Raw genomic sequence first — 12,962 nt, 5'->3', positions numbered from 1 at the left:
TACTCGACAATCATCACATTATTATACACTATATTAGAGGTGTACCGATGTGGTTTTTTTGCATGTACCGATATCCGATATTGATGTCACTAAAAGAAACCGATAATTGATCCGATATTTGCATTATAGTTAAAAGTGTACATTTACCTACCCTACAACAACATGTGCTTGTATTCATTGCTATACTCTGCTTGTGGTGGTATACAGCTTGGGTTTCTATTGTGCAATCCAGACAATTAGACACCCACAAACATTTTTATGTATACTCCCATGAAGCCTTATACGGATATTTTTGCATTACTCTGCATTCTAATGGTTTGTGAGAAAGCTGGTACAGCAAGTTTCCTTGGTTATCCTGTGACTAGGGACCCGCCGATTATGCTGGCGTAATTTTGAGCATAATAGGTACCTAAAAACATTGAGCATAATGCCAGCATAATAGGTTAAATATTTGTACGATAGTGTAAACTCTTGCTGGAAAAATGACAATTGCAAAATAAGATCGATATACTCTAATAGAGCAGTCAGTAACTCTAATCAAACTGACTGTTCTATTAGAGTATATCGATCTTGTCTCTTACATGCAGGCATGCAGCAAGAATTTATTATTTGTGTTCCAGCCACTCATTTTTTTCTTTCTATACAGTGTTAAACTAGTAGCAAAGCATATGAACTAAGGCATGCACATTGAGCATAATCGAGCATAATAGGTAAATATTGAGCATTAATTTAAGCATAATAGGTGAATTTTTGAGCAATGCAGCATAGCATAATAGGTACAATTATGAGCATAATCGGCGGGTCCCTACCTGTGACCCTTATTTTTATTACAAGTACTCTATAACTGCTTCATTTATAAATACTGTGATAAGCTTTCCAGCAACAGACAGTAGAATCGCGTGTATTTATATGGCTTCTCGTAGCGTAGCGCTTGTTTCAGAGTGAATAATAAGCCACTGGCACTAAAGAGCCACATGAATAATGTAGAAAACCAATGCACAATCCGTTTATGTACAAACTATTGCTAGTGTATAAATATCGGTAGCGATATCGGTCCTCCTGCTGTTCTGTACCGATACCGATATTGGTAAAATTACCATATTGGTGGCCGATATTATAGCCGATCCGATTATCGGTACACCTCTACACTATATCACATACATTATATGATTAACTTACTTCTTCCTGACAATTGACATTGGCATTAGCAGCCAATAACAAAATGGCCAAATTGTTGTGGCCATTTTTTGCTGCTTTATGTAACGGAGTCCATCTTTTCTATAAAATAACAAACAACAATTAGTGATATAAAGACATACATTATTGATTATCACATCAAAATAAGGTAGCTAATACAACTACATATATTAGTGCTGAAACGATTATTCAGTTATTTGACTATTTGGTTGGTATGACACTATTCGATTCGTTACTACAATATTCAAATTATCATTAGCACTTTGTACACTTTATTAAGATGGAAAAGCCAGCTTTGAAACTTAAGATTGTGAATGAGTGATATATCTATACTGTAAAAATTCCATTTTAGAATAGACAGAAATAGATCTTAGGCTTTACCTTGCTCCATAACAAAAGGTTTCAGCACTTATTTAATAGAAGTATAAGCTTTAAGAATAATCAAATATTCGGTTGTTTTGTTCACAGTTATTCAAATAGTAAAAATTGCTATTCATTTCAGCACTATACTGTATATTTGCAATAAGAAATTCTTTGATGAACTGTTTGGGAACAACTGATTCAATGATATGAAAAAAACATAATAATATGTCAGAATATCATAATCACGTGGAACCACTAAAACACTTACATTTACCAAACATTTGTGTACATATGTACTTTCATTATAGATTTTGTAGGAATTTTGAAAAGGGTTTCATTGCAGCTAAGTGACTGTTCTATTAGAGTATTTAGTATTGCATGACTGCTTTATTAGGGTATATAGATCTTTTTTTACTAAACATGTTGTTATAATACTGCTATTACACTAAATTGACATTGCCATTATGTGAGACACCATTGATTAACTAAGATATAAAAGATTCTTAATGTGTTCTGTTTAACGACAAATCCAAAATTCTGGAAACCTAAAGTATCACTCTCTCCATGTTTCAAGTAGTGTGTAAAATTCAAATGTATTTCCCGACACCCCTGGAAGCCCCCTTGGTACACCCTAGGTTTGCGCCAATTATGCCGGCATAATTTCGAGCATAATAGGCTAGCAAAAGCATCAAGCATTATGCCAGCATAATAGGACGATTTTCAAGACTTTTAATTAAATACACAATGCGCACACCAAGAATACAGCAAAAAAATGAACACATTACATCTTAATACTGCATTTCACACCCAGAAATAGTCCAATGTCATCATTTTTATTATTTCTTAGCTGATTATTTAGACTTTAACATCGAGATACTCTAATAGAGCAGTCACTTACTCTAATACAGCAGTCAGGAAAGGCTGATTTACTCTAGTAATTCAGACAACTCTAGAGCTTAATCTTGATTTTAAAAGCATAATTTTGAGCAAAATGGGCTGGAGTTTTGAGCACTGCTCAAAAGCATAATAGGTTATTTTCAAAGCATAATTGGCTCAAGCCTAGTACACCCCTGCATTTCACTTACAAACTACATAACACAATTTCCTTGTATATAAGCCAACTTAATATTATTGTTAAGCAAAAACACTACAGTTTAAGGAGATAATTTATTTTAATTTCACTTACTATTAATCATATATTATAATATATAATACAACAGAATATGGAGATGTAATTTCACTTGTATTTTTCATATATCAAACTGTACTAGTTTTTAAACTTTTTGTAAAATAACATTATTATGACTGGTGAACCCACGCATACCACATCAAAAGAAAGAATAGCACTGAATGCCCAATTATAGTCTGAAAAGTGAAGTATCCATTATTCTTCGTTATCAGCTATGTTCAACCCATAACAAGAATCAAGAACTGTTCAAAATGCACCTCTGCAATCAAAGTAGCCACCATGAAAAGTACAGACGATTTCTGTTACGAAGGGAAGCTGTCACGTGCTACTGCCAAATTGACACTTTTTGCTGTCAGCAAAGATGAAAGGGACACACTGGTAAGTCCATGAAGAATAGAACTGCAGTATGCCAAAAGGCACCTCTCGAGCCAAAGCAACATCAAACAGTGAAAAACTCAAGCCCGTAGCTTTAGTCGTTATCAAGTTATGCTTGTTTGAAGGCATCATTCAGTAACTCAGTCATTAGAAAATTCTGTTTAATAAAAAAATTATATTTTTTAATTCCTTAGCAACTTGTTGAAAACGTTTTGGGTCTATCTCAAAGCTTGTTTGGGCTTGGTTTTACCTAATCAATACTTCCTCATTGTCATCAGGGAAAACTAAGGATGATTTTTTTGTGGATATTTTTTGTGGCCACACCCACTCCTTTGTGGTCCCTACTATGAACTCTTAACTTTGTTTACAAGTGCATATTTTGCTTAGCCATGTATGTAAGATTTCCACTGTCATGGAAACTATCATGTATTACTCCTGTTTACAAGCAGAAAGGCAGTGTTACTGATCCCCGTTTTTACAGTCCAATTACTGTTCTTCCTATTCTAGCAATGGTGTTTGAATGGGTTATTTATTCACAGATATATCATCATATGTTCCAGCTTCTCAATTTGGAAGGTACTGGTGCTCAGGACTGTAGAACTGCAATAGCATTTACTACTATTCAAGCACTGGAACACCTTGAGGAGTGTCGTATTATATGTTTAGACATTCACAGGGCCTTTGATAGTGTATGGTGGGCTGGTTTACTGAAGCATCTTTGGAGCACTGGTCTGAGAAGTAAGGCTTATGGTCTTTTGTGCTCCTATTTGTGTAATAGGAGTTTATTTGTGGTGGCTCATGGTGATACTTCTTCTCAGTGGAACTTTACAGCTGGTGTTCCTCAGGGTGGTGTCTGGTCCTCTATATTGTTCAATTTGTATATTCAACACCTTACCAAACAAGTTTTACATTGTAACTTGTTTGAATATGCTGATGACTCATCTCTTGTGAAGGTGATTAAGAACAAGGAGAATCGGATAGCAGCTGCTGAAGAGATGATTGCTGACTTAAATTATGTTTTTTCCTGGGGTGGAGTGTGGAACATTAATAATTTTGAACCTGTTAAATGTCACTCACTGAGTGTATCATTAAAGGTTGATGTTGAGTGTCACCCCCTCTATTTATGGACTCCTTTTCCATCGATGAGGCTGATAATTTAAAGACATTGGAGTTCTATTTTGATCGTAGATTGACTTGGAGCTCTATGATAGAAAATATGTCCACCCGCTGTTGACAGAGAATAGGAGTACTGTACCATGTTAGAGATTTTTCTGGGTCCAAGAGGCCTAGCTGTTGCTTTAAAATCCATTGTGAGGCCTGCATGTGAATACAGTAGTGTCGCTGTTATTGGTGCTTCAGCCACTCACTTATCTAAACTTGATGTGGTACAGATATTGGCTGAGAAACTGAGTGAATATGTATTTCCCTCACAGCATTCTTACCATGAGACCAGTGCTGTGGGCCAACTTTGTAAGTCGCTTGATTTCTGAGGTCAAGGGCCTCTACAACAGTTTAGTCCGACTTTTGCCACTGCTCCACTGACACATTCTCATTGCTTGAGAAGTTTAAATGATGATCCTTTATCACTATCCTCATTAGTTCAATACACATCTTTAGATCTATTTAGAAGAAGCTTTCTTGGTGTGATCACTAACATTTGGGCATCTACTTTAGACATCAGGCTGAGAGGTTCTAAAGAGGGATGGTCTACTGTTTTAAAACTGTTACAGAGACATCTTTGTGTTTAATTGTATGTATATTGTATGCTCTTTAGATGATATTGTAAATTTAAAAAAAGCCACACCATTTTATAATGGCATGAATCTTGGTAGCATAATAATATTTTAACCACCTCACTTTTCTATTAACTCAAATTTTATCTGTCGTATCTAAAGTAATATTCCCATAATGTTCATTAATTTATACTCATACATGCTGTAACTATAGTCACTTTAGTTTTAGAGATGTTGCCATAACTAGTTAAAATAGAGTTAGTTATACTATTTACAGTGAAAAACCCTAGTTGCCTACATTTTAGTGTTCATAGCTACACATAGCAGACTATAATTTGGACATATAAAAACTGTATAGCTACGTAGGTATCTAACAATCTCAACACAATTGGAGACTTGGAGAAGGTTAAGATACACAAGTTTCAAGATTACAGATAATTGTGCAGTGCAATCACTGATGATGGCAGCAGCAGATCGTTGACATGATCTATTAGACTATTTGAGCATTTTAGAAGGTTATCATAGCATAATAATTTCAGCAATACCTCATTCATAGTGAATCAATTATTTCTTTTGGCTAATCAAAGGATGCTCCCCTTAACTTTCAATTATTCCTATGAATGCTTGATAATTGCTAATGTAATTGCTATACCTGCTAACAAAGCTGTGCATTACAGCCTGGCTTTGTCAAATTCACTCACATACGTATCAAGAGTTCATAATATTTGTATGGTGGAGAGTGTCTAACTTGAATGCATTCACCAAATACCCTGCTTAAAGTAACACCTCAGCCTTATTTCAGAACAAAGGCTTTGCTTTCATCAACACTAATCAACACCAATCAACAGTTTTCTATCCCCAGTGAAGGTGTTGATTTGATAAATGGTGAACTTTGGTGAACTTTACACAGGGTGTTTGTACAGGCCATACTGAGAGTTAGACACTCTCCCCCATACAAATATTATGAACTCTTGTACGTATGTATATAAAACATCCATATGAGCATAGTAAGTTCTGTACTTAAAAATGTGATGTATACACACGTGTAGTTGTAGCACCATGATCTACTGTATAAAGAGTTTGTTGCAAGGTTATCAACATTCTGATCATTTTTTAGAGTTATCTTTCTATGCTAGCCAAGCAAGCTATTGAAATTTCAGATGTTAAGTATGTACCTATGTGTGGATGTAGTATAGCTCATTCAGTGATATTAGTCCTGTTGCATGATCTACTATACAATCCTATTTTTAACCCTCCTCAAAAGTATAATGTTTAATTATATGAGCGAAATAACCTCATCCCTAACAGTCACAAAAACTCTGGTATAGGTATACAAACATGAGACCTCTTAAAGTTATATCCTTTTGAATAAAACAAACATTTGGTTAAGACACCTATTAGTAATTACTACAAGTATAAGGAAAAAATTAGGAATTTAAGTTTGATTTGGGATCACAGAAAGATAAAGTAGAGAAACAGTGGAGGTCGCCTACACCTGCAGATATACTAGTGGTCATTTAATCCCTAATTCAGTCTATACATGAGTGAATTAGGATTAAATGTCCATATCTGTAGGTGTAGGTGACCTCCATTGTTTCCCTACTTTATATTTCTGTGATCCCAAATCAAACTTAAATTCCTGATTTTTTTCTTATTTGTTTGTTTACCTTTTTTGCAACATTATTATGACTGGTGAACCTGTGCATACCGCATCAAAGAAAGGAAGGTGCCAGAGTTAATGTTTTTGTCTGAATGCGCACCCCAGCTATCAATTACTGACTCATAAGTGAAGTGGTCATTACACTTTGATTATCAGCTATGTTTAGCCCGTTGCACAGTGCTACAAACAAAGAACAGTAGGAGAAGCACCTTTGCAATCAATCTAGTCACCATGGAAAATATAGATGGTTTCTGTTTACAAACATAGGGAAGTCATGCATCCAGCTACCACAAATCAACACCAGCATAAAGAAATGGGACACAAAGGAAGACAAAGGTAAATCCATGCTGCATCCATTGTACGTACTCTGGTATGCAAAGAGGCACATCTCGAGATAAAGTGGTATCGTATAGTAGAAACACCAAGCCCATAGCCTTAGCCGTTATCGAGTTACGCTTGCCTGAAGGCATCAGACAGACAAGCAGGCATTCAGCAGAAAATTCCATTTAATAGTCATTTAAATTTTGTAAATTATATTGAAAGCATTTAGAGTCATACTGAAGGCACTTTTGGGCTTGACCAATTAGTGCTCTGCGATACAGTGAATTTTGTGTATCACGTATCACCATCAATAAACTGTTCGATACAATACTGTATCACGATACTATAATGAAGTGGTCATGGCTAGTTATAACTGGCATATTAGCATTTAACTGTACCTTAAAGGTCCACTGAAATGGTAAAAACAACTTTAGCTATTATCAATCCTTGCTACTAATGGGATAGGTTGATGAATATGGTTTAGTCTGATTTTGCTTTGTTTAGTAGATATAATACATTTTAGTATATTGCGGTTTGTCAATTAACTTTCGTCATAACGCATCATACCAAGAAACTTCAGTACGCGTGTGATACACAGAAGTGCCTATTTCGGTCCATGTACAGCAAGTTTCAGTTTAATTTCAAGTCATACTAGCCACAAAGATTTGAAATACGGTAAGAAGTTGTTCTGCAACCAGTTACAAGTCTATGGGAGTGGGTTAGTTAATGTACGCTAGGTGGTGTGGTGAAGAACGCTCGAGACATCTGTGAAAGGGGCTGCAAATCGACAACACAGTGGTGGGAGCGAGCTGCAGTTCGTTCCTTGGCTGCTTTGAATGCGTTTAAGCACGTATCCTTCCCAATACAGCGGGTAGAGTGGTGCGAGTTGGCACCACCCTCACTTGATTTTAGCATTGACAAGCGAATCAGGTAAGTCATAGATCCTATGGGTAAGTCTAACAATCGCACGATCGTTTGTGTGTGTGTGTGTGATACTGCTAACCCAGCTTCGTAAACAGACCGAACTAACAGCCTGCTACAGTGAAACATGCAGCGCTTCGCGCGTACCGAGAGGAGAAGGTGGTTCAAGCCCAAGCACTACAGCAACAGCTACACTCCAGACTTCGCTTTTGTTTACCAACAGAACTCTTCAGTGATCTTGGAATGCTACGATGACGAAAAGAAGTGCTGGGTAATGCTACCGTACTGTGACTTTCCCATTATAAAGTGTGCAGTTACAGTACTTCCGGTTCTTGGTCTGACGTCACATCATGATGTAACTAGACTTTGTGGCGTAATAACTGCACAACAACATGGTGTTTTCGTGCATTGCATGATACAAAGTACTTATTCATTCAATAAAATGGCAAGTGAAATTTCCATTTCAGTGGACCTTTAAAGAGCTGACACTGATTCTACATTCACTGTATATACAAATGTCTTTATTCAGTGAATGTTGATAAACTACAGTACGCTGATGTAGTGTGTTCTGATATGAGTTTTAGTATGGAAAACAGAGTTGTTGTTAAAAGCACATCTCTACCAAGATACCTGCCTCTATTACACCACCAGACAATTAGCTACCACAAACATTTTAACACATGCTCCCACAAAGGCATGTCCAGATTACTCCGCATTTTAATGAGTTGTCAAGATGGCTAGTATATATAGCAGATTTGTGTACTGCTTAGTGGTGCAGTTCTTTACACTTAAAGAGTGCTTTTAGAAGACCCGGGGAAGAATATTTTAGCCATAACAGCAGCACTTATACACGTGTATTTGTATGGCTTTTTGTAACTTCCCATTTTATAGCACAGGTAAATAGAGAGGCTTTCAATTTGAGCATCTAGATCATTGTTACAGTAATATATCAATCACTGACTGTTTTGCTTGAAAACTTTGATATATCCATATTTTCTAAGTACAGTATTGTATCGTGATACTTATTTGCTGTATCGATACATTGCCGTATCGATATGTATTGCAGATCCCTATGACCAATACTGCCAAGGTACCAGGATAGTATTGTGAAGCTGGTTTTTCGTCAGAAAGACCCAAACTTCCATTATCTCTAGTAATATTATAGACCCCATTTTCACTAAGGCATGGTCCAGCAAAAAGTTGCTACAGCTTCAGATTTCACGATGAGGATTTTGGAGGGAAATGAGAGCAAAAGAATTGAGCATTCTATTGCAAAAACCTTCTCTAGGCAAGATAACTCACCATGCAACATGTATGTTATGTACTTTTACCTAGTAACTTACTTTTTAATAGCACTCCTCTGTTTTTCAGTATGATTACTTTGCATTAGATTTTTAAAGTCTTTGAGCAGGCTGTAGGACCAGGTGTCTTACAGACCTTCAGCACTTGTGCTGTAAGCATTAATAAATAAACTAGTTTCCATTTGGTTCTACTTGGGGTACTTAAAGATAATGATTTACTCTCTAGAATTCCTATGGATATAATTACATGAAAATAACAAGGAGAAAACATCCTGACCACCTGGTAGACTCCTGTAAGCGTTTGAGCGTAAATCGGATGGCTGCAGGTTCGAGGCTACCTAGGTCCAGTCATGGATTTTTTCTCCTTTCTCCAACTTTTCAAACACACCTTCTGTAGCTAAAGTCTTTGAGCAGGCTGTAGGACCAGGTGCCCTACAGACCCTCAGCACTTGTGCTGTAAAGCATTAATAAATAATAATTAAAAAAAAAAAAAGATACATAGCATGGAATGAATGCACTTTTTGCCTTCAAAAGTGGTGGATGTGTGAATTCACTACACTCTTGTATTAAATTTTACCATCAGTGCATATGAAGAACATAAAATCATAGTCCGTAATTCTGCCGGTATATATACAGTGCATCTGATCATAGTCCATATTTAATGGTAGTATAAATGTAATGGAATATATATTTCGTTTCATATTTTGCAAATGCAAATGTGTATCACATATGATGGTTCATATGTGCTTCATATGTGTTCCAGCAGTTAACTGCAGCTATACTAGTCTGCTTTTAATTACTACTTCAGTCACTGCAGCCTGTTGGTACAACCGAAGCAGGAATCAAATGTCTACTAGTATCAAATAATACGGTAGTTCTGTTTAAGTATGTAGGGATCCCCCCAAAAGTGAAGTGCACTGGCTAAAATTCCACCCTTAAAAATCATCCTAGAGACATCTTTCACTACGAAAATCAAAAGGCTGCATTTGTTTCAGCTATTGTTACTATGAGCTTACCACATCCACACATTTTATGTTGACATGTAAGGATATCAATTTCTTCACTATGTTATCATGACCATAGGATGCAGTAACATGTAGAGGTGTCAGTTGATATTCCTACACAACAACACAATTATAATGAGGTACATGTACGTATATCATATGGCAGGTGCTAATATGTATGTAGCAACTTCACAAATGCAGCAACAATTGCACTATAGCTACATAGATAATATTACACACACTGTTAGGTTGGAAAATCAAACACAACTACCTGTACAACACCAATATGACTTTTTTTTTTAAATCCTATACATGTACTGTAGATATGAAATATGACACACTGTCTTGATGTGTTTTGTGAAATCATCCACTAAACCCTCTATATATTTACAGCATACATAATATACCATGACGCTTTATGTGCTCTTGTCTGTTTATGCTTACACACGAATGACTAAATTGATAAACTGTTGTAATCATTGTAATACAGTGGAATCTTGATTTTCCGAACACTGATTAACCAAACACCACATTATCCAAACACCAAATCAATTGCTTAATTAGAGTATTTTGTTAGCAAGTGTATGAACACCCTTCCCCCAATTAGTTCAAATAATCGAGGTTCCACTGTATACGTGATTGTCTCAACAAAAGTCCAACTTGTTCACACAAATTCGGAATTTTTATTTTCTCAGCATTATCTGCAGTGTCCAAGGGATGGATCACCAGAGTTTCAGTTTTCTGTAGTGAGCAGCTTTGGAATGATAGCACTATAGACACTAGGAAGTGCAAGATAATTGATTTGTACAGCGATTAAGCTGAAAATAAACTACAGGCACTTACTTACATTCGCAGCCATAACTTCTGTTTGCATTAGTCTACAATGTTACAATTTGAAATATTCACCTTGGATTAGCACTTCAGCCAAAGTATAGTGTTAGCTTGTAGTTACTTGCGCATACAGGTGTGAAGGCAGTTTAGCAGAAAAAATAATGACGATCTTGTTTACATTTACCGCACTGTAAACAAATGCATGTAACACGCATACCTTTCGGACTACAAGAACAAAACAAAGATTTTCAAACTTTCATGAACAGGCAAATAAGATGGTGCATAGTTTTATTTGATTTGAGTCTTCCTTCTTTGAGTAATGGCCTAATAAAAACTTGTGTAGTTTTTTTTGTAGCATGCGTAATTTTACAAATTACTTTTAAATTTCGTCTTTACTCAATACACATGCAAATTGGGTTTTTGCTGAGATGGTCACATATGACCAGTGAGTTATAACAGTACACACCTCTGCTTAATAATTCTGTTGTGAATGTTATCATTGTACAGCAGCTTACAAATCCATACAATTGTAAATGTAAATAACAAGTTTACAAAATGTTAACATAAAACAACAAGGTCCATAATTAAATAATATAGTTAACACTTCCACAGTACTATTGTCACAGATTTACATTAATACTATTCTAGTCAAGCAGACTATGACCCTACAAACAGTAGTTATATGTACAATTTGTTGTCACAACAACACAATCACATGTACTTATATGCGTACACCAGACAATATTAAGGTGAACACACCTCATGTATAATAGCATCCATATCAACTCCATCATTTGATAGTCTAGTAACTACCTCCATATCACCATAACCAGCAGCATTTATCAGTAGTTCACATTCTTCCTATAAGGAAACAGATGAAGACAAGTGAACACATTTACATATGGTACACTACTTTGTTCTGCACAGTGCAAAGTGTTGATAGAAAATTTGCCACAAAATTATTTACCAAATAAATGAAGTAAGTGACCATCATAATATGGCTGAAAAATAAGAAATCATTTTTTCACAAAAGTATTAATGATCCAGCACAATAAACATTAAACCTGTTGTTTTAACTTTTAACTCATGCATTTGGTATAATAAGAAGAAATATTTTTATAAATTTGGCTGTTTAGTGGTACCATTTGAATTGCCATGCACAGTCAGTAGTAAACACAGTAGGTTGACAGTAAGGATGGCAACTAAATATTGAGAAAACACAGATCAGTTGGAGGTGGGGATGTTTATCTGGGAATAAGTGACAGATATAGCCTATACAATTACACGTTAAACAGAAGGGAATCGTATGTAACTTCTTGATGATTACTACTGTAGTGTGAGAAGGTGCGGCTATCATTAATTTGGTGTCCATAAATGAAAACCCATTTTTGGAGACCAAAATTATGCTCAAATGATGCAGCGACAGGAAACCTATCTCACCAATCAAACTACCAATGTTTTTAGGTGAATGCTAACTCACAGAGGAAGGTGGAACTCCAGTACTGTGATAAGGATCAAGGTTACTGAGAGTTACAGCCATAATCTCAGATATTTCTGTCGATTTCTATGCAATGGAATTTATTGCCACAGCAAATTATTTTGAAGATGTTGAACTTTTACATTGGAAACCATATTGGAAGTGTAATACAGTGTTTACAAAGCCTTCATTTCACAGGCTGCTTTTAACACAAAGCTGTTTGCTCATGTGGGTGAAATGATACAGACCATACAGATATTGTCAATTACAAAACAGGATTGGAAACTGATGATGTCACTTAATTAATGGGCGTACAAAATGGGTGAACAAAGTGTGTTAATGTACAACAGAAAATTTTGATGAAAAAAGTTTGACAAATCTGTTATATTCATCAAATTTTAATTCATCAAACATCAATAAGGACGTTGAAAGTCAGCATTTTTTTTCTTGCTTTTAATTTGTCAAAGCTCTTTAACTGTGAATTCATCAAATTTTCTTTTGTCAAAATTTCCTAATGTACAGTATGCTGGTAACAAAGTACCTGTTGTACAAAACCATCTACACAGACGAGTTATGCTTCTTTGTGTAAT

General features: G+C 35.7%; 1 protein-coding gene across 3 annotated transcripts in view; it reads right to left on the bottom strand.

Moving 5' to 3' along the window:
• LOC136258263 (ankyrin repeat domain-containing protein 49-like) overlaps positions 1-12,962 on the bottom strand; it is a 61,583-nt gene that overhangs the window by 13,484 nt on the left and 35,137 nt on the right. For all 3 annotated transcript variants that reach the window (XM_066051596.1, XM_066051594.1, XM_066051595.1), the window contains 3 exons: positions 11,655-11,756; positions 10,077-10,178; positions 1,180-1,278 (listed from right to left, as the gene is read on the bottom strand). In XM_066051596.1, the coding sequence (XP_065907668.1) occupies positions 1,180-1,278; positions 10,077-10,178; positions 11,655-11,756 (303 nt within the window). The remainder of the gene's footprint in view (positions 1-1,179; positions 1,279-10,076; positions 10,179-11,654; positions 11,757-12,962) is intronic.

Source organism: Dysidea avara, chromosome 6 (genome assembly GCF_963678975.1).
Source record: "Dysidea avara chromosome 6, odDysAvar1.4, whole genome shotgun sequence".
NCBI lineage: Eukaryota > Metazoa > Porifera > Demospongiae > Dictyoceratida > Dysideidae > Dysidea > Dysidea avara.
This window is presented reverse-complemented; position numbering and strand designations above follow the sequence as displayed.